This window comes from Ruditapes philippinarum, unplaced genomic scaffold (genome assembly GCF_026571515.1).
Source record: "Ruditapes philippinarum isolate M1 unplaced genomic scaffold, ASM2657151v2 ctg5372_1_1_1_1, whole genome shotgun sequence".
Taxonomy (NCBI): Eukaryota; Metazoa; Mollusca; class Bivalvia; order Venerida; family Veneridae; genus Ruditapes; species Ruditapes philippinarum.
In genome coordinates, this window is record NW_026859596.1 from 119269 (window position 1) to 145734 (window position 26466).

Sequence of the window (26466 nt, forward strand, 5' to 3'; positions counted from 1 at the left end):
GTATTCAAACAAACATCAAGTTATCGATATCTTGTTAAAACTTAAAATAGTGGATACATGGGGAGTCACGAAATTCTTACAGTTTTAATGTAATAATCCATATAACCCTGCACACTGTTACACCCCTGTGTATATAATGTGCAGGTCCATATGAATAGTCTAAATAAAAGTTAAGCGACTCTAAATAGTCCGTCGCCGTTTATATATTGTAAATAACAGGGTTTTAAAGCGTTGTACGAGTAACGTATGAACATGTGATCATATCTACAATGTAATACGCGATTTAAAAATGCATCTTATTATGAACTTTTTAGAAGAAAGTCAATACCTACATATAGAGTTAAAGTAGACTTTACCGATGATAGCTTTACGCATGCGTAAAGAAAACACGAAGGACGGGTGCATTAAAGCATTTTCATACCACTTGTGTGTTTATTAAAAAATAGGATTTGTCTTTTCTCAAGTAATTCAAGTTGTGAATTTAATATCATGCAATTGTTTATTGTGGAAACACAACAAAAGGCTGTTCAAATTATTAGTATAAACTAAAGTAAGTGACTTTTTACACATACTAAACAGTAGTGTTTTCTCCACCAACTACATGTAGTTACGATTCATTTCCTCCACTAAAATATTTATCTATGTCCCTGAATTAAACTGAACTTACTCTCGTATTATTGGTTGTATATCACCATACATAATGTCTTTTTTCTTCTTTAACAACAATTTTCATAATATCGATGTTGTGTTATAAACTTTTACATTGGTTGGTTAATGTAATTAATGCGATATCTGCATGTTTGCAGCTATGAAATGCATGGATTCAAGCTACATACAGTCTTTGAACATTTCGTTAATCTATTCTATTTATACTAATAGGCAGGGAACAAGAAAACCAGAAACACTATCAATTAAAATCAAGAAAATGGAAAATTTAGATGGAAATGTTGACATTGAAACAACATCGTCAGAGGAGTATATTCCTAATATTTGCGAACATTGTGACAGTAATGGAAAGCGTGCTGAAGCCGATGGGTTTTGTGTTGATTGCAGTGAATATTTGTGTAACTGCTGTTTGTTGTACCATGCTAAGTATAAACCTGAACATTCAACTAAAAGTAAAGATGAAATGCCGCAGGATGTACGTTTTGAGAAATGTTTGAAGCATCACATAAAACAAATGAAGTATTTTTGCACGGAATGTAATAACTTCGCATGCGCAGAATGTATAACAAACGAAGGTTGTTATCACGAAGACGGATGTCGAAATAAAACATGGACATCTCTTTACAAAGTTGCTTGGGAAAACAAGGTATCGAAAACACAAGTTGACACGAAACTTGCTGAAGCAACTGATAAACTGGCAAACATTGAAGACACAATCGATAAATTAACGACAAAAAGGAAAGATAAAATTCGAGAATCTATAAAACAACACAGACAAAAATTAGAAAGTAAGATCAAAGAGCTTGAATGTCATTTCCTGAAGAAAAGTGATGAGATTGAAAACACGTTTAAACCGTCGATAGATTCTCTGTCGTGCAACGTTCAGTCAATGAAAACCATGTTACGTTCTGTTGATTCTCAATCGGATAACTGCTGCTCAAACTTTATTGCCGTCAAAAACATGGACCGGAGTATTGCTCCAGTAGAGAAGGGTCTTGAATGCTTAAAGAAGCAAACGGAAATTATGGCATACGAATTCAAAGCAAACCCAAGCCGCATAGTTGACAAATCAGACTTTGGAAACATATTGTTCTCAGAAACTTTCCTGACAAAAACAGCGTGTTATAAGAACGATATTGATGTTAATCTGTACTATAGATGGATTTATCCTACAAATATGAATGATGTATTAATCAAAGATGATCTACTCGTTGTTGTAGCATACATGTGTAGTGCCATTGTGTTGGTTGACCCGATCAAGCAAAATGTTTTATCACAATTATTTATGTCATCAAGTCCAAAGAGTGCAGTATCCATAAATGGGGCTGGAATAGCAGTAGCTCTACCGCTTGATGGGAAAATCAAATTGTTTGACATTATTAACTCAGAATTTGTCGATAGAAAAAAAGACATAGAAGTTGAAAAAGATTGCTGCAGTCTGGCATACAGTAAAAGTCAATGTTGTCTGTATGTGTCATATAAAGAACCAACAAGCAAAATCACTATACTAAATGAAACTGGTAAAGTAGTTCGATTATTGGATAGAGACTGTTTGGGAAATAAGTTGTTTATGAGTCCACGATATATAATTCTAAGCTTGGACGAAGAATCGCTCTATGTTTCTGACGCACATAGAGATGCGGTGGTGAAAATTCATTCCGATGGTAGAATTGGAGCTGTCTTTAAGGACGAGGAACTAAATCGTCCAAGAGGATTAGCGATAGATGAACATGGGACGGTTTTTGTTGCTGGCATGTATTCAAACAATATTTTTCAATTAACCTCGAACTTAACAAAAATCGGAATCCTCCTTGGATCGAAAGATGTATATGGGCCTTTGAGTATCGCAATTGATAAGCATACAGAGAAAGGATGTTTATACGTGGGTATGAGAAAAAAATACTAAAATCAAAACATTCGAAATCAAATGCATACAAGAAACTATCCTTTTATAATGCATTAAAAGCACAAAACAAAGATAGATAAAGTTTTCGTAATAAGAAGTTTGGTTGACTGACGTCGACGTTTAGTGGACAAGTAAATTTGGTGTTATGAGTCAAACTTTATATTTGTAAGGTACTTTAGGCACCATTCTAGTATAAACATATCGTCTGGTTAAACTTAAGCTTAACAAATTAAATGACATGTCACACTGTCACGTGTTTATTTTTGAGGGACATGTGTGTACCTGTAAAAGTGGTAACTAGTTTAATGCTGGATGTAAAAGCATAAGTTTTTTTAATGTTTGTATAAGTGACACTTTATATGAAAGAATAGTTATACATTAAGTTATATTGACATCTTTAAGTAAGCAAAATAATGTAATACTACTTATTTGTTAGAACATAATGTACAGTATGTATGGAGTATCTATCTTTCTTAGCTTTCCTATTTCAACGAATTTATTGCATCTATTTTGACCGTGCTTTGTAGACTGCTGTGGACTTAACACTTATTTACAATCAATACTTATTTACAATCTTTTTTATTTTGAGAATAATCTTTACTAGAATTTCCAACGAACATTTTTGTAAATAAATCTATATTAATTAACCCATTACTGAATGAGCATTTACTTAAAAAATGACTGTTTCTTCGAAAAGACTCCTGTTACAATTTCAAATTGCTATGAAACTATAAAAAATGCTTTAATTTAATAGTGATCAAATTTGGCACAAATGTTTACTGGCAACGGCATGCTCAATCTTAAATTGCCTCTTAACACGGCAACGAGGGGACATCACAAAATTGCCAAAAATCACTATTTTGCGTTGACTTTTTTTTCATCAAAACCGATTTCGAAGTGCTGCAACTTCTCAATAGAATTAGATAAGAGTTGCTTACACGTTACCTTAAGATAGACCTGAGGCAAATTTTAGCGAATGATGTATCTTTTTGATAGGGGACGGCGCCGAAAAAATTATCTTTTTTTACAATATCTCTCAAACGAAAACAAGTGTTTCGAGTCCAAATAGGACATTTTTTCACTATTTGAAGCCTTAAAAGGGGAGGGGGGTTCTATATAAAGTAATGGATTAAATGTATCTGAAGTAATGGTTTAAATGTATCATTTTAATGTGCCCGAGCATGTTGCCTTTAAAGACAACAACCCGGATTTACAAGTTGCTCTGGACAACGACTCGAATGATTAAAAATAATTTATTTTCTGCTCAGTCATATATTTAAAGATTGTTTTCATCGTTTGATTTTTGGCCCAGTCATGATCATATATAATGGTACATTCGTTTTTACGTCGATCAAATAACTTTGTCGTATTTTTGGTATAATGATTTATTTTCAGCGCTACGCTACACTAAAACCAGATTGCATAAAGTTTATATGTAACAGGTTTTAGTTGAATAGTCACGCGCACTCAGTGTGTTTTCATCAAATATAAAAACCAACCAAGCAAAGGAGATTAAGTGATAATGAATGGCCTTGAGCTATTCATCGAGTTTTGGATTATCAATTAAAGTACCAGACATGCCAAAAATACATTTGCACAACTTTGTCATTGTATAATAATTATAACCATTTTCTGCTTTCATTTATTGTGTGCGCTTGCATATTATAACAGAGTTATTTAGAATTACAAGAAGAACAGGCCACAAAATTGAGCTATGTTAAGCAAAAGGACGTCCTGAAATATAATGACGTTTCAAACAAAAATTAAGATTCTTTATGCAGTCACCACTGACCAATATAGATTTATATTAGTTTTGATAAAAACCTAACAAGATGAATAAATGATTTACAAAGAGAAAAATATTTGGCCCAGTAACTTAATGATTTGTTAAAAGGCTATTTCTATGTAACAAAGGGTCATAATTCAATAACACAATGAACTTCAATGAAATTTGAAATAATTTCCTTATTGAAACACACATTCAGTATACAATCATCATTGTATTAACCATATTTTGCAAGGATTTTAGTGTTTGGCTAAGTAAAAGCATCATTTAATTTCATTTATCAACGGTTTTTAAGAATAAAATTTCTATCAGTTTATTTTATGTACAAGTTTTTATGTTGATCCACTGTTTTGTTATTCAGTATTCATTTTGACTTTTTTAAACTGAATTTCTTTTGTCAGATAGTAGCAAACGTATTCATCGTCGTAGTGGCGGTCCAGATGCACTACTGAATGAATTTTTTATACACGGTAAACACATTCTTTTGCCATCTTTAGTTTTATTATTCAATAAAATTTTCTCTCAGGGATATTTTCCGGAAAGTTGGTCAGAGGGATACGTTATACCATTACATAAAAAAGGTAGTGTAAACGAAGTTAGTAATTATAGAGGTATAACTTTACTCAATGTCTTAAGTAAAATTTTTACTCGTGTACTAAATAATAGGTTGAATAGTTGGGCTGAGATGTATGGTGTATATGTAGAAGCGCAAGCAGGCTTTAGGCAAAATATGGGAACAACGGATAATATTTTTGTTCTGCACGGCCTTATTTCTCACATGCTTAATCAGGGTCGACAACTCTTTTGTGCTTTCATAGACTTTACTAAAGCGTTTGACTATATTGTTCATGATAATTTATGGTATAAATTGATAAAACTGGGACTACGTGGAAACATTCTAAATATTATAAAATCTATGTACACGACAGTTAAAGCAAGGGTAAAATATTGTAATAGATTAAGTGACCCATACGAATGTTTACTTGGTGTAAAACAAGGAGAGTGTTTATCTCCCTTTCTCTTTTCCATGTTTCTGAATGACCTTGAAGATGAATTTATAAAAAGTGATATTGAAGGTATTGATGTTGATATGTTTAAAATGTTCTTAATCTTATATGCTGATGATATTGTTATTCTTGCAAATAGTAAAGACGAACTACAAAAAGGTTTAAATGTTTTAGCAGATTATTGTGATAGATGGAAACTTTCAGTGAACACATCTAAGACGAAAATAATGATATTTAGAAAGGGGGGGGGATACTGCCTAGAAATTTGAATTTTTATTACAAAGAAAATTGTATTGATATAGTTAGCAAATTTACGTATTTAGGGATTGTTTTCACATCAGGGGGGTCCTTTGCAGAAGCTCAAAATACCATTGCTGGACAAGCGTTGAAAGCAATATTTAAAATGAACAAAAACCTATATAAATTTGTTAATATTTCTACTTTACACAGATTTGATCTTTTTGATAAACTAGTTAGTCCTATACTCAATTATAGCAGCGAAGTCTGGGGTTTTATACATGGTAATGCAATTGAAAGAGTACATATGCAATTTTGTAAACGTACGTTAGGTGTTAAAAAAACAACTCAGAATGATTTTATATATGGTGAACTCGGTAGAATATCTTTCAAGACAATACGATACTATAACATTATTAGATACTGGGTTAAAATATTACATACAAATGAGAATAAATTTGTCAACAAAGTTTATAATTTATTAAAAAATGATTGTTAAAATTACCCAAATAAAACAAATTGGTGTTCATTAGTGAAAAATCTTTTATGTACATTAGGTTTTTATAATGCTTGGTTAATGCAAAGTGTTGGTAATACTGACCTGTTTTTATACTATGTGAAACAACGTTTGAAAGACCAATTTGTACAAAACTGGTCAAGTAGATTAGATAACTCTAGTAGAGCTCTATTTTATAGACATATTTCTGTTTTTAAGTTTCAACCATATCTAAATATTATCAATGTTGAACGGTTTTGTAAAGATCTCACTAGGCTAAGAGTATCATCTCATAGATTGCATATAGAATCAGGTAGATGGACTAAACCAAATAGTACACCTTTAAATGATAGAAAATGTTTTTCATGTAATGTCTTAGAAGACGAATACCATTTCATATTAGAATGCAATGTATATAATGATTTAAGAAAAAGTCTGATACCGCCTTATTACTGGAGACGTCCAAATATGCCAAAATTCATTGAATTATTAAATTCTGAAAATGTATGCACATTACGTAAATTAGGAAAATTTGTAAACAATGCTTTTACACTAAGAAAAGAAAGATTATACACAAATAATTAGTAGTCATTATTGTTAAGTTAATTATATTTATTTTGTTTTGAATAAGTGAAATTTTTGTGAAATGGATAATTATGTCAATAATATATATGTAAATGCATAGTTAAATTATTATGCTTAATAATTTTGAATTAGTGAATGCTTTAGTTTAGAAGATATATAAAGGATATATATTTGTAAATGTATAGCTAAATGATTCTTAAGATTGTGCGTCCCTTTTTAAATCGAACCACTCCCTATAGCTAAATTTACTGACTAATAGTTATGTTGTTCTTGTGTTTTGTTTCGGCAAGAACAACATACACGTACTCGAACAAGTATAAATAAAATTTTATATGATACAGTTAATTGATTCTATATCTAAACTTACCGACAAATGGTTATGTTGTTCTTGTATTTTGATTCGACAAGAACAGCATATACATACTCAAGCAAATATGAATATAAATATACATGTATCTTATCAAATTAATTCAATACAATGTATGAAGTTCACTTCTCTGTAAGTTTTGCTAGACAGTGGTAATTTATTTAACATTAGATAAATTTGATTGTCCTTTTGTTCTGATGTTCATTTTAATTGATGATATACAATTTTTTGTATACCTTCTCCATTTACACATGTTATTGTATGTATATGCTTTACACTGTCTTGTCATGTATCATGTATCTGTTTATCCTCATGGGCCATTTGGTCCAATGGAATATTGAAATAAACTTATCAAAACTTATCATCATTGCTTTTTTTAATATTACTTTGTGACAAACATTTCAATTTTATAGTATAGTTCTAATATACTATTTGTAAAGCTTACAGCATATGGAGTATTTAATGTATACCAGATGTACTTTACATTGTTGCAATTTTGCTTACTTTTTTGTGATAAAAAGAAATTGTTGATATTCCCAAAATAACCATTTAAATTATATTTTGGTTTGTCTTCCCTTACATATCCCTTTATTTTGAAATTTGTTATGCATACTCTTATAATTATGTGTGTATTTCATAATTTTATTGAGTGTATTAGCCATTATATACATGAGATGTAGTGGAAAAAGGACTGATAGTCGTTTCATGATTTAGAAAAAGTTCATAAAGGGGAATAATTATACTCCCACAAATGAAGTTTGAGGGTTAGTGTGTTGGTCTGTTGGTTAGATTAAAACTAGACTAAAGGATACAATGTTACCCCCCCCCCCCCCCCAAATAAACTAGACTTACGTTGAGTCGACGTTTGGTTGGGATTCTATGGAGCCATACAGCAACTAGAGGGATAAAATGAGATGTGCGCATACCGTGAACGAGAATATTCAGTATTTCAAACATAAAGCAAAATAATTTTTCCCTCAAATAAAATGAAATATAAATGCAAAATGTAATACATGTATTATGTGTCACAAATATTCAGGGACGGATGTGCGGGTATTTGATTAATCTAGTTGCTGTATGACTACATAGAATCCCAACCAAACGTCGACCCAAGGTAAGTCTAGTTTATAAGCGGGATTCTATTAGGTCATACTAACTTGTTCTTACGTGGTGGCTGAGAATCTTCATGAACAGATGAGCGGGAATCACTTTCATTTGACACAACGCTGTGATTGTCAGAAAACACATGTCATTACAATAGTCGTCAGGATAATAATAGTCATTTTCATCATATTCATACAAATCATCAACTCTCTTAGATAGATTTTCTAGTTTAGAACCTTGTTTCGTAACATTTGCGTTCAGTTCTTGCAAAATTTCGATAACTGCATCGTTAATTTTCTCGGGAGTTTTCTGAGTGGACACTTCACCACGAGACTCACTTTTACGCCCCTCGGACGCAATAGATTTACCAGCAGACGTTGATTTATCACATTTGTTTTTCAACATCCTTAGACATGTTAGAACCAGATGTTCCTTGATTTTACAACTATCCTTGCATGAAAATCTTCATGAAAATTCTTCTAAGTTCAAGGATGATAATTCTAATAATATAGGTGCTAGAATTATGGACCTTGCTACATATGATGTAGGTGATGATAAGAAACATGTATGGAAGTTGGAATAAAATATATCAATTTCTCGAAGAAAATCTAAGTTCAAGGGGGACATTATTCTGGAAATAGTCTTGCTAGAGTATTGAACCTTCTTACAAATGATTTGAGTGATAATAACAAACATATATATGAAGTTTGAAGAAGATACATTAAGAAATAAAGAAGTTATTTAAAAAAAATCATAAAAATTCTTAGTTCAAGGGAGGCAATTCTGATAATTTTTGTGCTAGAGTTGTAAATATTGTCACATATGATGTGGTTGATGACCAGACACTTATATTTGAAGTTTGAAATAATACCTTAAGAAATAAAGAACTTATAGAGAAAAAGCCTAAAAACTAGAATCAGAAATATTGACGAGGTTGCCAACGTTTGTTAAACAGGACAGCTCTTAATATACCCCCTATAGATTAAAATGATGTGCATCATCTCCAGACTGCCATCTACCCATATTTCAAGTTTCTAAAAAATATTTTCAGTACTTTTTGCATTATCACTAGATCCAGTTTATGTGTTAAATTTGCCATATTTTCAGTCTATTTGTTGTCATAGCAACCAGAATTGTCAACATAGGAAGAAAAGAAAAAGACGTGCATAATCTTCATACTGTGCCATCTATCCATATATCAAGTTTCATAAAAATATTTCCAGTACTTTTTGTGTTATCGCGGGATCCAGTTTTGTGGACAGACGGACAGACAGACGGATGGACAGAGGGTAAAGCTAAAGTCCCCTCCGGTAAACCTGTAGGGGACTAAAAACATTTCTTTATGAAAGGTCCAAATTCTAGAGGGATAATTCTGATAATTTTGGTGCTAGACTTAGGAAACCTGTCACATATGATGTGGCTTATGACCAGAAACATATATTGCAAGTATGAAGTAAACACGTTAAGAAAACAAAGATAGTTTTCTGTCCATTACATTTTGTCAACACCTCTGCGTTACAAAGCTTTAGTAGGCCAATAACCGCAATTATATTGTTATAAACCATGCACGTTATATTGCTGTACTACATATATAATTTGACAAATACTAAAATCTATGCTACTACATTTTGGGACAAACTGATAAATCAAATAAACAAAACCCATGTTTTCAAATTTACTCAGTTAAAGCAAAGTTCACATACACAGTTTAATGATATAATGTAATAACATTATTCTTCAAACATAATTCATATATAATCATATATAATGTTTAAGCATTAAATCAAACATATCACAGTGAGAAAATAAAGGGTAACTATAAATATATACAGGTCCTATTCTTCCAAAATAGCAAATAAATATTCCCTCTAAACTTGACAACTACAAAAACAACATGATTAATTATTGCCCAAAGTCTTATCTACCTAATTGTTAATGTCATAAAAAATCTTCACTAAGAATATGGATGAGTTTGACTTGATCGATGAAAAATTGCATTCATTGACAAATAAGTACTTTTAATATGTAATGCTATGACCTATAATTTGAATTTAAAACATTTTTTTTGGAAGTAATGTTTTAATATAACATACATGTATGTATTACTGATTTGTGTTCAAGCTGTGACCCTGGCAGCCTTTACTTTGTAATCCTGGAGAACCACAAAAAACCATAAGAATGTTCATGCATTACAAAATTATCTTAATATATATTTGTATGATTACCAACAAGCACATCAAGAAGAAGGTGAATTAAAAACCAATAAAATACACAGATTTATCTATATGATGTCTTTGACCAGGTGAAATCCCACAGAAGCAATGAACACAACAAAATATATGAAAATTGCAGGCTCAATTTGCTTGAATCTGTTCATGGAGATAATGGAAAGAGCACAATGCATAGATGAAATAAATCAAAATAAATATGCATTGTTTTAATGTAAACATCACAACAGATTGAACATGCCATCAGTGGCATCTCATACTTTACTGCTGACTGCTTACCTTATAATATTAGTGCACATTAAGTGGACTGTTCATAAATCAAGGTAAGAAAAGTGCATAACACAAATTCAGCAAAGGTATATATAGTTAAACTGATTCAATTACATATCCATTTAATCCAAACTTGAGCTCATGATACCAATGAAACATCTTTGATACCAATTAAACATCTATGAATGAACCAAATATATATACATATTTACAGAAACTAACAAATGATAGAGATATATTAACAGAACCCAAGTGTATGATCTAAAGTTGTAGTCAAAGTTGTTTCTCCAACATTTTTTCGAACACACAAAAAATTAACTATATTTGCATGCACTCAAAGATTCAAGAAGCATGTCACATGCTATAAATAAACAATGGTTAATCCCAAAATGAATTATTCCTCCTTATGAACACTTTTACTTCCAGTAATATTCATATTTATCCTCTTTTTTGTCAATGTTACAAGGAACATGTCATTCATTGAATATCTTGCCAGATCTCTAAGATGAGCATTTGTTTCCATGGTAACCATTGTTGTCATATCCTGGAGATTTTTACAACAGGAGATAGAGTATCAGTATGAACAATCCCACACATCACTATTTATGAGAGTTTTCTTGTTTATGATTATATTAAATGTTGTGCAATATTACATCATAACATTACATCATATCATCCACTTGGTGGTAACAATGGAAGTCTCTCTGACAGGATTTCATTCTGAAACAAATAAAAACAGTTTTATATAAAATATATCAATCAACAACTCAATTTTGATCAAATTTTTTAAAAGACTTGTATAATAAACACTATTTTTCTTGACCTTTATTTGCACCAATGATCATTTAATTTTTTAAACAGAATAAGCCATGTTCTTACAGCATACACCCATAACAATACAATTTTTAATACACAAGTATGACAAAATATCTTAGAAAACCATGAGCAATGTAGTTCCAATTTCATGACTTTGCTGCTCTGAAACGTATTTTAAGCCATAAAGTAAGTTAAATTTGCCTGCCATTGTTACAGTTTAACATAAAAGCTCAATTTTACATTAATCTCTATATTGACTATTAAGCACACACAGAAAACATTTGCCCAAACTCTTGATTTAATGAAAATAAAGCTAAAAGATTGGCAAGATGATAACCTTTATCATTAAACATTAAATTCTAATTATGATTCGCAGGAAAAACACTGATTTTCAATAGAAATTCTTCAAAGCCGAAAGAAGCTACCCCTAGACATGTCAACAGGTAGGTTTTATTGTAGTGTGGACTAATATAAGAATCTTGCTTCCGGTACAGACCGGAATATCTAGCTTGAGGGTAACTGTTTACGGCGGTAACGATGCTCTGCCGAGTTTCGGCTAAACCGCTACCCAAGAGCTAGATATTCCTGTGTGTACCGAGAGCTAGTGTTTGATTCTTTTTCTTGCATATTGCATATCAATTACTTTCAGAACAGAAATTACGAAAACTGATATTTTCATTACGCACATTTTTCTTATGGAAGCGAATGAACTTACAACTTCATTTATAACCGTAAAATGATGTCATCCTTAGAATGCAATTCATTCATAAAAGGCACGCGGCAATGACGTCATGTAAAGCACGTGACTTGTCTTACATGGGGGGTGTAAGACAGGGTTTTCTAGCACCGGTGTAAATGGTACATATTTCCTGTCTGACATGCAAGAAATATAATTTAGAAATGACCATGCACTTTCTAACCTAGTAACAAATAACTAAATATAGATAAACATGCAGGATAAAAAATATCTTCATGCAAAATTTATGTTAATTTTGTGTGCAACAAGAAAATATGTTAATCCTTACCATGCTTAATATCTAAAATGGACATGTCCATTTCTTAATTTGGACAAAACCATTCACCATTTTTAGAGAAAATTTCAAATATGTATTGACAGAATAGCGAACAGTGATGACCATGATCAAATGGCATGACAAGGTCATCAGCTGAGCTTGATCTCCAATGGTCACATGAGTAGATTAAGTTAATTACAATACATATATATCTTTATTGCCTTCATTTGACTAAAGATTTAAATATAACTTTCCTATTAAACATGTCATGATTAAAGAAACTACTGAAATCAGGTAACATAGTCATTAGATGCAAGTAACAATTTTTAAGTAAAATGAGGCCATCCTTAAAAAAAATGTTTGTTTGCAGTAACCCGACCCAAAATTTTCAAGGTGGGTAGGTAGGTCGATTTATTTATTTATTTTTTTTTTTGAACTGTACTCCCAAATAAACATGGAATTTCAAAATGCTGGACAATATATGCTTTGATAATCTGGTAACAATGAATAAATTGATAACTGAATTCTAATTTAATAAGAACTACATTTTATTTCTTCTATAAACCTTTAAAAGAACGAAAACAAGCAATTTGAGTAGGGGCAAATTTTGTGAGTTGGTCGCGTTACTGCAAACAAACATTTTTTTAAGAATGGCCTGATTGTTTGCTATTATAATCAATAAAAAGAAAAGTCGGTATTTTGGGACTCGAAAAAGGGTCTTTTTCCAAGATATGACTGAAGAAAACTGTAGCAGGGAAACAGTAAAGCAACAATAATGAAATTTCAGTACATATACATCCATGTGCTGCCATGTGCTTTTCAACCACCTTTGAAGAAAATATTCCATAAACCAAATATCTGATATTAAAAGAGTGCAAACTGACATACCTCCAAACAATTAAACAGTACTAAGCCGGTTTTGCATTGGCTAATTTGACACCATCTTTCAAAGCATTCAGGAGTGGACCTTTCTGATTGGCTAATTGTTTTACTGCTGCAGTGACTGTTTTGTTAACAGCTTTTACAACAGTGTCTGTCATTGGTTCAATTACTTTTTTAGCCTGGTGAGTCATTTCTAAAATTAGAATATGACTGTTGCTATTAATTGTGTAGGTTAGTTAAAGAGAAGATCACAATAAAAGAACTATGTGTAATAGAAGAGAGATCAAAAGCTATTTTAGTAACAAGCAAATTCGTTGAATTTATATCCCCCGCCGAGTACTGGTTTTTATTAACACAACAACTGAAAACATGAGACTTTATTTATATATTAATCATGGCATAAACAGTAATATTCTTTGAACTTGATAAATATTCAGGGCAATAACAGAGCCATAACTTTGTGTTAAATAGTAATATCTGGAAATGCCAATGAGATGTATGCATACTACATAACTAATCAAGGGCCATAAATCTGAGTTATAAGTATCTGACCGGAACAAGGCGACTATATGCACATCTCCTCTTAGTATCCCATAAAGTTTCATTGAATTCCAGCCAGTAGTTACAGAGAAGTAGCACGGAAACGATTATTGCTCTGGTTGTATACTGCCTAAGTTATCAAGGGTCATAACTCTAAGTTAAAATGTCTGACCCGAACAAGGCGACAATATGCGCATCTCCTCTTGGTATTGAAGGTTCCCATAAAGTTTCATTGAATTCCAGCCAGTAGATGCAGAGAAGTAGCGCGGAAACGATTTTTACTCCATATGCATACTGCATAACTAATCAAGGGCCATAACTCTGAGTTAAAGTGTCTGACCGGAACAAGCTGACGATATGCGCATCTCGTCTTGGTATTGAAGGTTCCAATAAAGTTTGGTTGAATTCCAGCCAGTAGTTGCAGAGAAGTAGTGTGGAAACGATTTTTACTCTAAATGCATACTACATAACTAATCAAGGGCCATAACTCTGAGTTAAAGGGTCTGACCGGAACAAGCTGACGATATGCCCATCTCCTCTTGATATTGATGATTCCCTATAGTTTTGTTGAATTCCAGCCAGTAGTTGCAGAGAACTACTCCGGAAACGAAATTTTACACTGTATGCATACTACATAACTAATCAAAGGCATAACTCTGAGTTAAAGGGTCTGACCGGAACAAGCTGACGATATGCGCATCTCCTCTTGATATTGATGATTCCCATAAAGTTTCGTTGAATTCTAGCCAGTAGTTGCAGAGAACTGCTCCGGAAACGAAATTCGGACGGATGGATGGAAGGACGGACGGACGGACAACGCCAAAACTATATCCCCCTCCCGAATCCATCGGCGGGGGATAATAAGTGCAGGTGTTAAAAAAATCCTCCAGGAATTTAACAGTTTTTATTTTCATGTTGAAGAATGATGCCTTTATGCCATATCATGTCCTACAAATTTAAGTGATTTAACTTGTTATTAATATCACTCTTTGAATATCTGATTTGTCAAAATAAAGCTCATTTGGTATGGCAGTGCTTGAAAAATAAAATCATTTTAGATTTTGAGATTGGACATATACTTAACACATAGTGTCAATTATTTTTGGCTATCATATGTAGTGATAAATGTGACAGACTAGTAATCTAGCCATATGGGTTCATTCCTCATTAGGGACAAGTCATTGTTTCATTAAATAAGAAACTCATTGCTTAGTACTGGTTGGTCTTAGAAACAGATTCAAGAGCATAGCTTCCTACACAATCAACTAAAATAAATTTCTGTATAGACTGTATTTGCCATGTGAATAAATCTCTGTAATTCCTGGCTAAATTGCATAAATCATTTTTCAAATCGGTAATTTGGTTAATTCATATACATAAATCTGCTCATGCTATTTCTTCTATCATTAAATCAAAAATATGTACATTTAATGATATAATTATTTAAAAAAACGATGTCATTTGATACAAACAAGACATGATCTTACACAAATTTGACAATTTTCAAGATGCAATATTTAAATATAAACAACATCAAGTACCACTTTCTACTGATTACTAATCACACACAACACATGTACCTTTATTAATATAAACACCTCCAAGCCCTAATGGATGATTTAATTTTCCTTTCCTATCTAGAATAGTTACAAGAAAAATGGTTAGTGTGTCTATCATTGAAACAATCTCATATGATAACAAATAATAAATACCATGCATTTAATAACTGAAAAGTTAGTATGAATGTTATTTATATTCTTGCTTAGTATGGGTAGGTTCTGTTTTAATAATATCTGTCATATGTTGCGGTTCAGATTGGAATATCCGTCCAGAGGGGACCCCGCCCATTGAGCGGTAACTTTAATAACAATGGCGAAATGACATCATCCTAAGCTCATAGTTTCTTTCTAAAATGATGTCATTAACATGATTTATTCATTAAATGTGCTAAATTGACGTTGTTTTATTGCACGCAACTCATCTGGCACCCCCATGCCAGATGAGATTTCCGTCATGGGTAAAACTCACGGAAACGCCAGTCTGCTATGCAAGAATATTGAAAGTAAGACAATTCATGCCCATTTGATATTTTTTAAAGTCTTAAAATGGGTAGGCCAATAACAAGAGCTGTCACAGGAGACAGCAAAGCTCAACTAATAAAATACTGGATGCAGTAAGGAGGACAAAACTATGAAAGAAAAATCAATTATGTATAATTATGTATTAAGTTATAGTAAAAAAATAATATTTGTTAACATAAATTCCAAGATCAAGGGGAATAATTCTAGAAATAGTCATGCTAGAGTTATGGACCTTGTCACACAACATTTGTGTAATGATAAGAAATATATATTTGAAGTTTGAAGTAGATACCTTAACAAGAGCTGTCACAGGAGACAGCGAAGCTCGACTAATAAAATACTGGACGCAGTAAGGAGGACAAAACTATGAAAGAAAAATCAATTATGTATAATTATGTATTAAGTTATAGTAAAAAAATAACATTTGTTAACATAAATTCCAAGATCAAGGGGAATAATTCTAGAAATAGTCATGCTAGAGTTATGGACCTTGTCACACAACATTTGTGTAATGATAAGAAATATATGTTTGAAGTTTGAAGTAGATACCTTAAAAAGTAAAGAAGTTATTATATTTCTTAAAGAAAATCCTAAGTTCAAAGAGAGATAAATCTGTAAATATTGCTTCAAGAGTTATGAACATTGTCACATAAAATGTAATTGATGATAAGGAATAAGTATTTGAAGTTTGAGGTAGATACCTTTAAAAATAAAAAAGTTATAATAAAAAATAACATTTTTCTAGTAAAAAAATATAAGTTTATGGGGAGATAATTCTTGCAATATTGGTGCTAGAGTTATGACCCTTGTCACATAAGATGTGGATGATGATAACGTAAATATATTTGAAGTATGAAGTTGATCCCTTTAGAAATAAATAAGTAACAGTAAAAAATAATATTTTTTATGGAAAATTCTAAGTTCAAAGGGAGATAAATCTGAAAATATTGGTGCTAGAGTTATGAACCTTGTCACATAAGATGGGGATGATGATAACGTAAATATATTTGAAGTATGAGGTTGATCCCTTAAGAAATAAAGAAGTAACACTGTAAGAAATAGCATTTTTTGAGGAAAATTCTAAGTTCAAGGGGAGATAAATCTGAAAATATTGGTGCTAGAGTTATGAACCTTGTCCCATAAGATGAGAATGTTGATAAGGTACATATATTTGAAGTATGAGGTTGATCCCTTAAGAAATAAAGAAGTAACAGTAAAAAATAGTATTTTTTAAGGAAAATTCTAAGTTCAAGGGGAGATAAATCTGAAAATATTGGTGCAAGAGTTATGAACCTTGTCACGTAAGCTGTGGTTGATGATAAGGAACATATATTTGAAGTTTGAAGTTGATACCTTAAGAAATGACAAAGTTATAGTGAAAAATATTTTACTGCACCAAAACTTTAATCTAAAATCTGGACGCGGACGCGGACGCCGGGGCGAGTAGGACAGCTCTCCATATACTTCGTATAGTCGAGCTAAAAAGTAAAGAAGTTATTATATTTCTTAAAGAAAATCCTAAGTTCAAAGACAGATAAATGTGTAAATATTGCTTCAAGAGTTATGAACATGACACATAAAATGTAATTGATGATAAGGAATAAGTATTTGAAGTTTGAGGTAGATACCTTTAAAAATAAAAAAGTTATAATAAAAAATAACATTTTTCTAGTAAAAAAATCTAAGTTTTTGGGGAGATAATTCTTGCAATATTGGTGCTAAAGTTACGAACCTTGTCACATAAGATGTGGAAGATGATAACGTAAATATATTTGAAGTATGAAGTTGATCCCTTTAGAAATAAATAAGTAACAGTAAAAAATAACATTTTTTATGGAAAATTCTAAGTTCAAAGGGAGATAAATCTGAAATTATTGGTGCTAGAGTTATGAACCTTGTCACATAAGATTGGGATGATGATAACGTAAATATATTTGAAGTATGAGGTTGATCCCTTAAGAAATAAAGAAGAAACAGTAAGAAATAGTACTTTTTGAGAAAAATTCTAAGTTCAAGGGGAGATAAATCTGAAAATATTGGTGCTAGAGTTATGAACCTTGTCACATAAGATGGGGATGATGATAAGGTACATATATTTGAAGTATGAGGTTGATCCCTTAAGAAATAAAGAAGTAACAGTAAAAAATAGTATTTTAAAGGAAAATTCTAAGTTCAAGGGGAGATAAATCTGAAAATATTGGTGCTAGAGTTATGAACCTTGTCAAATAAGATGTGGTTGATGATAAGGAACATATATTTGAAGTTTGAAGTTGATACCTTAAGAAATGACAAAGATATAGTGAAAAATATTTTACTGCACCAAAACTTTAACCTAAAATCTGGACACGGACGCCGACGCCGGGGCGAGTAGGACAGCTCTCCATATACTTCGTATAGTGGAGCTAAAAACTGCTCATATTAAAGCTGGCTTGATAGCCTCTTGACATAAAGGAATTTTAAGTTTCCAATAAGAAATAAAATATAAAACATTATAATCACAGGGCAAGGGATTTAACACCAGACAATAGTATATATAATATGATTATCATACAATAAAATACTGCTTATAAAGTAATACAAGGTTAGTAGATGTGTTCATGTTACCAGATTTGTAAATAATCTATACAGAAAATTTTAAAGATTTACTGCTTAATAGAGATTTTCATTCTGTTAAGATGTTAAATTGAGTACATTTGATAGACATAGCTGGATGAACACATGTATGTATAGTTAGCTTAATAATATTAAGACAAAAGATTGTCATACTTTTTTTTTTAAAGAAAGTTGCTTTAAATGTCCCTTTGTAAGCATAAGAAACAAAAGCTTAAAGGGGACAATTTGGAGTTGTTAAAAGATAGTCTTCAAAGAATTTTTTTGCTTAAGTAAAGAGAGACCATGATATATTTCCCCATACAAGTTTTTAGTAAAGCAAACTACAGATAGAAATATAGGTAAGTGAAGTGACTTGATGCATTTTGCAATTAATGGTATGTTTACAACTAAAATAATCAAACATATAAAAATTAAATGTTAGTTTTAACTATGAAAATAAAAACAAAGTAAGTAATTACTTAAGTTTGGTATATACTAGCTTAAAAATTACCACAGAAGAAATAGGAAGATTATCAGATTGCTAATACGTGAAACAATGCAAGAACTGCACTCTAATTTAAACAAAAAATTCTAGCTGTGACCCAATCTATAAAACATGTGATATACACAATGCAACTTCAGTGACAATTTCCAACAAACCCATGTTCAATTAACAAGTTATTATTTAACATTATACATACTTGCAGCAACTGTTGGTGGATTAACTCCCTTTGTAGGTATAATCACTGGCTTCTCCATCATCACAGGGTTTTGATGGAACACTTCAGATAAATCTATAAATAAATAATGCTGTTTTATTATGTTTTATGCTGAATAAAATTTTGTATTGTAAATAAGATGCCGCACATGATAATGTTTGTTCTTATATAGAGGATATTTGTTGGTTTCAGAGTAAGGTCAAAATATATTTCACAAAGTGAGTTTCATAAATAATATTTTAACATGACTGACTTAAATGGCCACAACAGAAAAAATTAAAAACTAATGTTCACCAGTGAAATACATATTTATCTTACACATAAAAACAATTTCTGCAGATTGTTTTATTTGTCAAGGGTTATGATATGTTTGTACTGATTTCTGTTGTATAACATCATGTACTCTCTTTCAGGGCATCATCAAAACATAATGTCAAATAATGATACCATTTTTATTTACTATATCTGATATTCTTCCACATTCAAATAAAGTTCACAATCCTTAACTTACTGGGATATGATCAAAATATAATTACATATTGTATTTCTTATGATAATAATCTAAAATAGAAAATGTCTACACAACAAATAGTGTTAATACGAGGGTTGTCCCATAATGTCGTAGACTACATTATTTTCTCTTCAACCTGACGTCATAACTTATTAAAATTTACCAGATATCTTCCTTGGTCATTTGTTAATTTACCTACTGAAAGTCAATAGCCAATATATTAGGTAACGCTTTTTATTAGGGTTTTATATTTAACATTATAGCATAAAATCGGCTATTTTTCCCTCTTTTGCCCATGTTATAACGGGACCAAAACCATGTGTTAACATAGTCACGCGCTCTTGTTATAGCCCGGTTTCACCTATGCGCAATACATACAGGGCCCAGTAAACAAACAAACAAAAAATGACGATTTGGCCTGTTTGCCGAAGAGTCATGCGTTCTTGTTATATTGAAATTTATTGATTCGAGGGCCTCAGTCGCATATTCCAGTAACTATGCCGGAAAAACGGCGTATAGACATCGGTGCTAATCTTGGTTGTCGCCCTTTCTAAGAAACGGACAGTTGTCAATGTAAACAAATACAGTAGAATCTACCTGTCATTCAGTTTAACACTCCGATTAACTTACAAAACTAGATAACACAAAATTAATATGAGAAAATGTTTTTTATTTATGTTAATGTTGATAAATGCTCTTTATATTTCTTTGAGAGAATGCTTAGTGCCTGATTTCTTTTATAAACTTGTTTGCTTGAAAAAAAAACCGATTCTGATGTCACTGATCTTTTTTCTATCGTCAATCTGAAATCACTCTAAGAATTTCTGAGGGTCATGTTTTGTCTTGGGTAGAGGGTAGAGTAATGTAACGTTTTTTTTCTTGAGATAATAAATCTCCAAAGGCCAAGCTTTGTTAAATCAATTAAAATTCAAAATTTCGTTCGGTTCCGAGAATTTTCCAAGTTGTTGGCCCCGGAAAAATGAAACGCATACGTAAAACATAGAATTGGATAAATACCGTCCAAGCACAAGAATTTAATGTAATTGTGTTTTGTATAAACTATACATCACGAATCTGTTTGAAAATTTTATGCTATAATAGCGTCAACGCACGTTTATTTCGTGTTATAAAGTCTGCAGAGTCCCTCGGAACTGTTGGAGCCCTCGCCCTACCGGGCTCGGGCACCAACCGTTCCTCGGGACTCTGCAGACGTTATAACACGGAAAAACGTGCGTTAACCCTATAGTACAACATACCCGGAGCACGATAAAATATTAGTCAGTGTTGAGAGCATGCTTCTTAAAATAATGCCTTTAACTTCCAGCATAATAATAATTATGGGAAATACATTCATGTGGAATTACCTCATTCATTTTAAGTCATATCACCAACAGACGTTTATGTAACGTTAATTTGAAAAAGTCTGTAGCAAAATACGTAACAGCAGTGCTATTTTGAAAACGCCCAAAATGGCGACGTCAGATGAAAATGCGGCGCAACGCAATGTCACTGAATAATATGTTAAGTTGAAGAAGCGTCCAGCGTTAATTGACAACATGGAGAACATTATATTTTATCAAGATAATGCACCTTGCGATAGATCTAAGGAGACACAGATTGAACTTGATGTGATAGGTTTTCAGAGACTTCCGTACGCCCTAAGACTTTGCAGTGTTTCTTTATTTGAAATCACAATGACGAGGTCACATGTTCGAAAACTTCAGCGAACTCCGCCAGGAAACTCAACTCTGCGAGTGTTGAGTACATTGAAGCAGGACTGTTTTGAAAACGTTTATGATAAAATTGGGTTACCCCACACTGTCAGTGCATCGCGAAACACGGTGAATACTTTGAAATTTAAAAAAAAAAATGTTATAACGTCATGACGTTTATGACGGCGTGCGCCGGGTATGTATAGGTAGCATTCTTTAAATTTTGATAACTTGGTCAATTTTGGAGGTATTTTGATTTTATTTTGCATAGACACACATAAAAGGTGTATTGACTTTTCCCTAGCTGGAGGACTCAATTGTATTATAATTGATTGAGTAACAGGCTTTGTCTACGATATTTTGGGACAACCCTCGTATATGGTAAAATCAAATTCAGTAAATTTTATCAAGTGACTTAGAAAGTACGAGTACTGTTTAATGACAGGTACATATTTTAAAATTTCTTGTTTGTGTATTGAAGTAAACTCTCAAATCATGTTCAAATTTCTTGGTAAAGTTACATACATGTACAGTAGTTACTTAACAAATGTATAAGATATACACAAACCTTCCACAATCTGGTGATAAGCAAAATGTAAATAAAGTAGAAATAAGAGATTAAGGGCTGCCACAGCTCCACACACAATCATTCTCTGAGTCTGTCCATGTGTCCGTGATAAAATTATAGACACCTGTAATTAATTAATAAAGTTAATATTTAAATAAATTATTTTTCATAATTTCTCTTTCTTGTATGTTAGGTAATATTTTTTTTTCAAATATCTGCTTTCTCCTGATAAACAGATAAAGAATCCCGCATGTTCAGTTATAAATTTTTGACTATGGGTCTGAGATATGGGGCTGTCATAGGTCACTAGATTTTAGAGTGCATGCAAACATAAGAATTAGGCATTAGACAACAAGCATCTAATGCAGCATTTTTATGGTGAATTAAGTTTGAGATCTTCTAGCAGTTTAACTTAAGAATAAGGTAAAGTATTATTACAAAAGGTTTTGTTTGGGGTCCTCCTGGGTTCCTTGCCACTGGTTCTTGTTACTGGGTTGTGTTGGGGTTGCATTCATTGAACGCCGACTTTCCTAGTTAACCTATTTTTCATATTTTGAATAAAACTAAGATAAAAACTTACCATTCTGAGTGTGGATAGACCGCCAACTATGGCCCACAGAGCATAAAAGAAGAGATGATCATGTGAAGTATGGATAATAGTTCCTAAAAATATTACAACACAATGACTGCCTAAACCATAGCCCTGAAAATATTAAAACAAACATTCTGTAGACATGTTGTCTTTGAATACTGTTGATGAGAGAGAAAAAGGATTACAAAATATAGTTGATTTGGATATTGCTTTTTTGCAAATCAAGTATAAAAACATACAAATATATATAATTATGATGAGGGTATGAAAACAGCAAATAACATTAAGAAAAATGTATGTGTATATTACGGAAATACAGGTAAGGCTAAGTCACTGATAAGCCATCTTGTGATCAAAGATATCGGTTAATAATACACAGGACTAGTCAATGATAGGAAGGACACTGTGATAAGGTAAGATGCATATTGAGTCTATCATAAGTTAAGGAAAGTCACAGGTTGGGTATGCCATGTAGCGTATAGAAATAAAAGCAACATGTTAAAGTAAGTCACAGCCAAGCTTATACATGTATGTACATAGAGTGAAATAAAATTTGGACAAGGCTTAAGTGTTGGTCTTAGATACAGAAAGCTACATATTTCTTGTTTGTTTGATTTTACATTACTAACACTGTAAAAGTCATATCACTGTATAAGCTATATGGAATTATTTCAGGCATGAACAGGCACCCGAGTAAAACCACTGACATTACATATGCTAGCTGAAAGCTTCCTCTTATGAAGAATCTAAATCCTGGATGGAGTTATACCCATAGCAGTGAGAGGCATGTGGTTTGAAGTCAACAACTTAATCACTCTGCCACAGACACCCCAGAAAATTACATAAAATTAGCATTTAAAACTTACCATCATTGATAAAAATCTGTATCAGTGTGAGATGAGTATTCAGACATATGTTAAAACCCAGACAAGACCTGACGCTCCAAACCAGTACGTAAAACATACACCGAATGCTGTACCCATTAATGTCCTTCCTCCTACAACAATATCAATATTTAAAATTTTATATTAACATCTTTATACACAACAATAAAATTTTGTTTCATATAAATTACTGGAAATTAACTGAAAAAGTCTACATTTAAAGCATATACACAATCTAAAACATATTACTGCTATGCACGTCTGTCTATGATGAATTGATTGAATTCACATGTTTGATATCAGTAATATTCAATATAGTTCTAACTAAATACTGATCCAAGATTGGAGCATTGTCAAAAATATTCTTCCATGCAATAATTCTATGTATACATAACATTTAAGTATATTTTTGACAATTGTTGCAACAAGAGAGATCTTTATTATAGTATGTTTTGCAATTTACAGATTTGTTTCTTTACAATTCTACATATTTTTCAGTAAGTTAGAATATATATCATATACGTGATTAAAAACAATAATTTCAGTTTGCTGTAAATTTTGGCCTTTCAAATTTCTTCAGTAACATACAGTTTATTTCACATGTATACGAACAAAGGGAGTGACTGTAACATCAGTGAAAAAGATGCAAAACCCATTACAGTAATTTAAAAAATATGTATATATATATTGTATTAATTTAACATATTCTTATCATAACATCATATTGATAGGACTACATTATATAACAACATATATAGAATGTACAAATTTAAACAGTCTAAACCATTAATAGATTTTTCAAGACCAGAAACAGAGCAACTATTTGTACGTTATAAAGGTATCATACCACTCGATGATCTGCAGTTTTCATCTGAACAAGAGAAAGTGGCAAATCAGTGTAAAATATTATCATCATTGGTCCATACAGCTCCCTGTGAACTTTCTGTCTCTGTTCTGTAGGTCGTTGTGGGACAAATGAATATAATAACCTGTAAAACAAAATAACAACTGCTCTAATCTGTCATTACTCAGTTTTAGAAATCTTGTATTTTGATATTTTGTTTGTTTTGATCATGTGGCACCAAAACGAGAAAGATGATTTTGGCTTACATCAGGTTTTACAAACTATTAAGCAACACCAGGGATCAAAACCACCTAACCTGCTGCAGATAATAGATGCATAGATTCTAGTATTGTGAGAATTATTGCCCGTTTTGAATTTTGAAAATTCTTGATTTATCCCTTACCTTGCTTTATGTTTATAATGGACACATTGTTATCTTTAAGATATCAATATCAATTATTCATGCTAGAGTGATAGGCCTTCAAAAATGACCTCCAATTATGCTCTCAAATAAGTGTATAAAGTTAGAAGTAAATATCATAAGTGCCTTTTTTTAGTGGTTGAAGAGGTTTGTTGCTGCATGTAAAACTTTAACTGGGTCAGTAGGAGCCCTACTTAAATTTGACTACAAAAATGTAATTTAATAATCAAACAGACAAATTGTTCAATGTGAGCTAAAATAACTATTCTTTAATAAAATGTTTTTACATTTGGGAAATCTTCATTCATTTCAAGTGTATACTGCCGATATACATTTTTATCATGCAACTGCTATGGTAACTGCCCGATAACACTTGCCTGATAATTTTTTTTGATATCACGTCAGTAACCTGATATCAAAAATTAGCCCCGCCCATTTTAACGGACTTTTTTCAATTGCTTATATTCGAGCATTTTCATTTCAGCATGTGAATTCTACAATGTAATCTCATACCCTTACAAGTCTTGAATCTATGTAAATTTATTTATTTATTATTTTGATTTCAATTACGAATAAATTAGATAGCGAATAGTTTTTAGCCCACCAACTAAATGAAGTGACGTCATAATTTATATTGCAAATGACATCATCGATGTTCACGTCATACTATACATGTAATCATAACAAACAGGCTGACGATTTTCTTTGAGAACTTGTAAATGTTACTTTATTTCGCCGGATTATTATTTAATAAGTGAACAAATTGTTTCGTTTAAAAAAAAAAATGACGCATGTTTTGTGTAGCTTGTGTTTGATTGCGCTTTGACTTTTCCCTTTGAATTGAAATTATCGTGAAACTTTTGAATTTGGGACAATTAAGACCAAAATTGGGCAGTAAAGTTTAGTTTTTATGTGATTCCTAAGCGGATTTTTTGGAAAATCGATGTTTAAAAAATTATAGGTAAGAATGTTAAACGTATTAGGCCTACATTCTGTTGTATCTTTTATCCCAGTCGAAAGAAAAAATGGCCGCCAATCAAAAAATTCTAAGTGTAGGGGCGGAGGAATTTTTTGTTTTCAAGAATTTAATTTTTTGAACAAAAATTCCCCCTTTTTTAACGGAAATTCGCTATTAAAAGTAGATTATTTTGTTTATGTTTGACAGTTATTTATGTGTTTACATGATAAATAGAAAAACATGCTACTGTCCTTTTGGGATATCAATTTTTTATCAGGCGAGGCTGATATGGGCAGAAAGGGCTCGGCAAGCCTCGCCCTTTCTAGCCCATATCAGCCTCGCCTGATAAAATTGATATCAAAAGACAGTAGCATGTTATTCTCTATGTATAAGCTGCTGAGATAACTAAAATGTGATAAAAATAGAGAAGCACTATCAAAATTAAAGGCCCATTACACCCAAAAATACAATTATTTTCATTTCTCATTTCCCTTTTGGAGTCCTGTTACACTCATTGACTATATACATGACCATCAAATTACTTCTGTTGCTTTTTGGCAATAAGTTGTGTTTTAGTATATTTTATAGAAGTCAAAATACATGTACCACTTTGTTTACGTTTTGTTACCTTTAACTTAAGTCATTTCACATCCAATGCTATTTTCGTCAGGTGTTCAGCAA

General features: G+C 31.8%; 2 protein-coding genes across 2 annotated transcripts; one reads left to right on the forward strand and one right to left on the reverse strand.

The window, feature by feature from the left end:
* The first annotated feature begins 388 nt into the window (after positions 1–388).
* LOC132757199 (uncharacterized) lies at positions 389–4746 on the forward strand. The gene is made up of 2 exons (XM_060748405.1): positions 389–550; positions 880–4746. Exon 2 carries the CDS (start codon positions 926–928, stop codon positions 2570–2572), a length of 1647 nt encoding a protein of 548 aa, XP_060604388.1. The 5' UTR covers positions 389–550; positions 880–925; the 3' UTR covers positions 2573–4746.
* Positions 4747–10220: 5474 nt separating this feature from the next.
* On the reverse strand, positions 10221–23550 carry LOC132757201 (protein YIPF3-like). Its single transcript, XM_060748408.1, has 7 exons — positions 23545–23550; positions 22667–22789; positions 22087–22210; positions 19278–19370; positions 15484–15540; positions 13370–13556; positions 10221–11372 (listed from the first exon to the last, which is right to left on the reverse strand). Exons 1-6 carry the CDS (start codon positions 23548–23550, stop codon positions 13390–13392), a joined length of 570 nt encoding a protein of 189 aa, XP_060604391.1. The 3' UTR covers positions 10221–11372; positions 13370–13389.
* Between the last annotated feature and the right edge of the window lie 2916 nt (positions 23551–26466).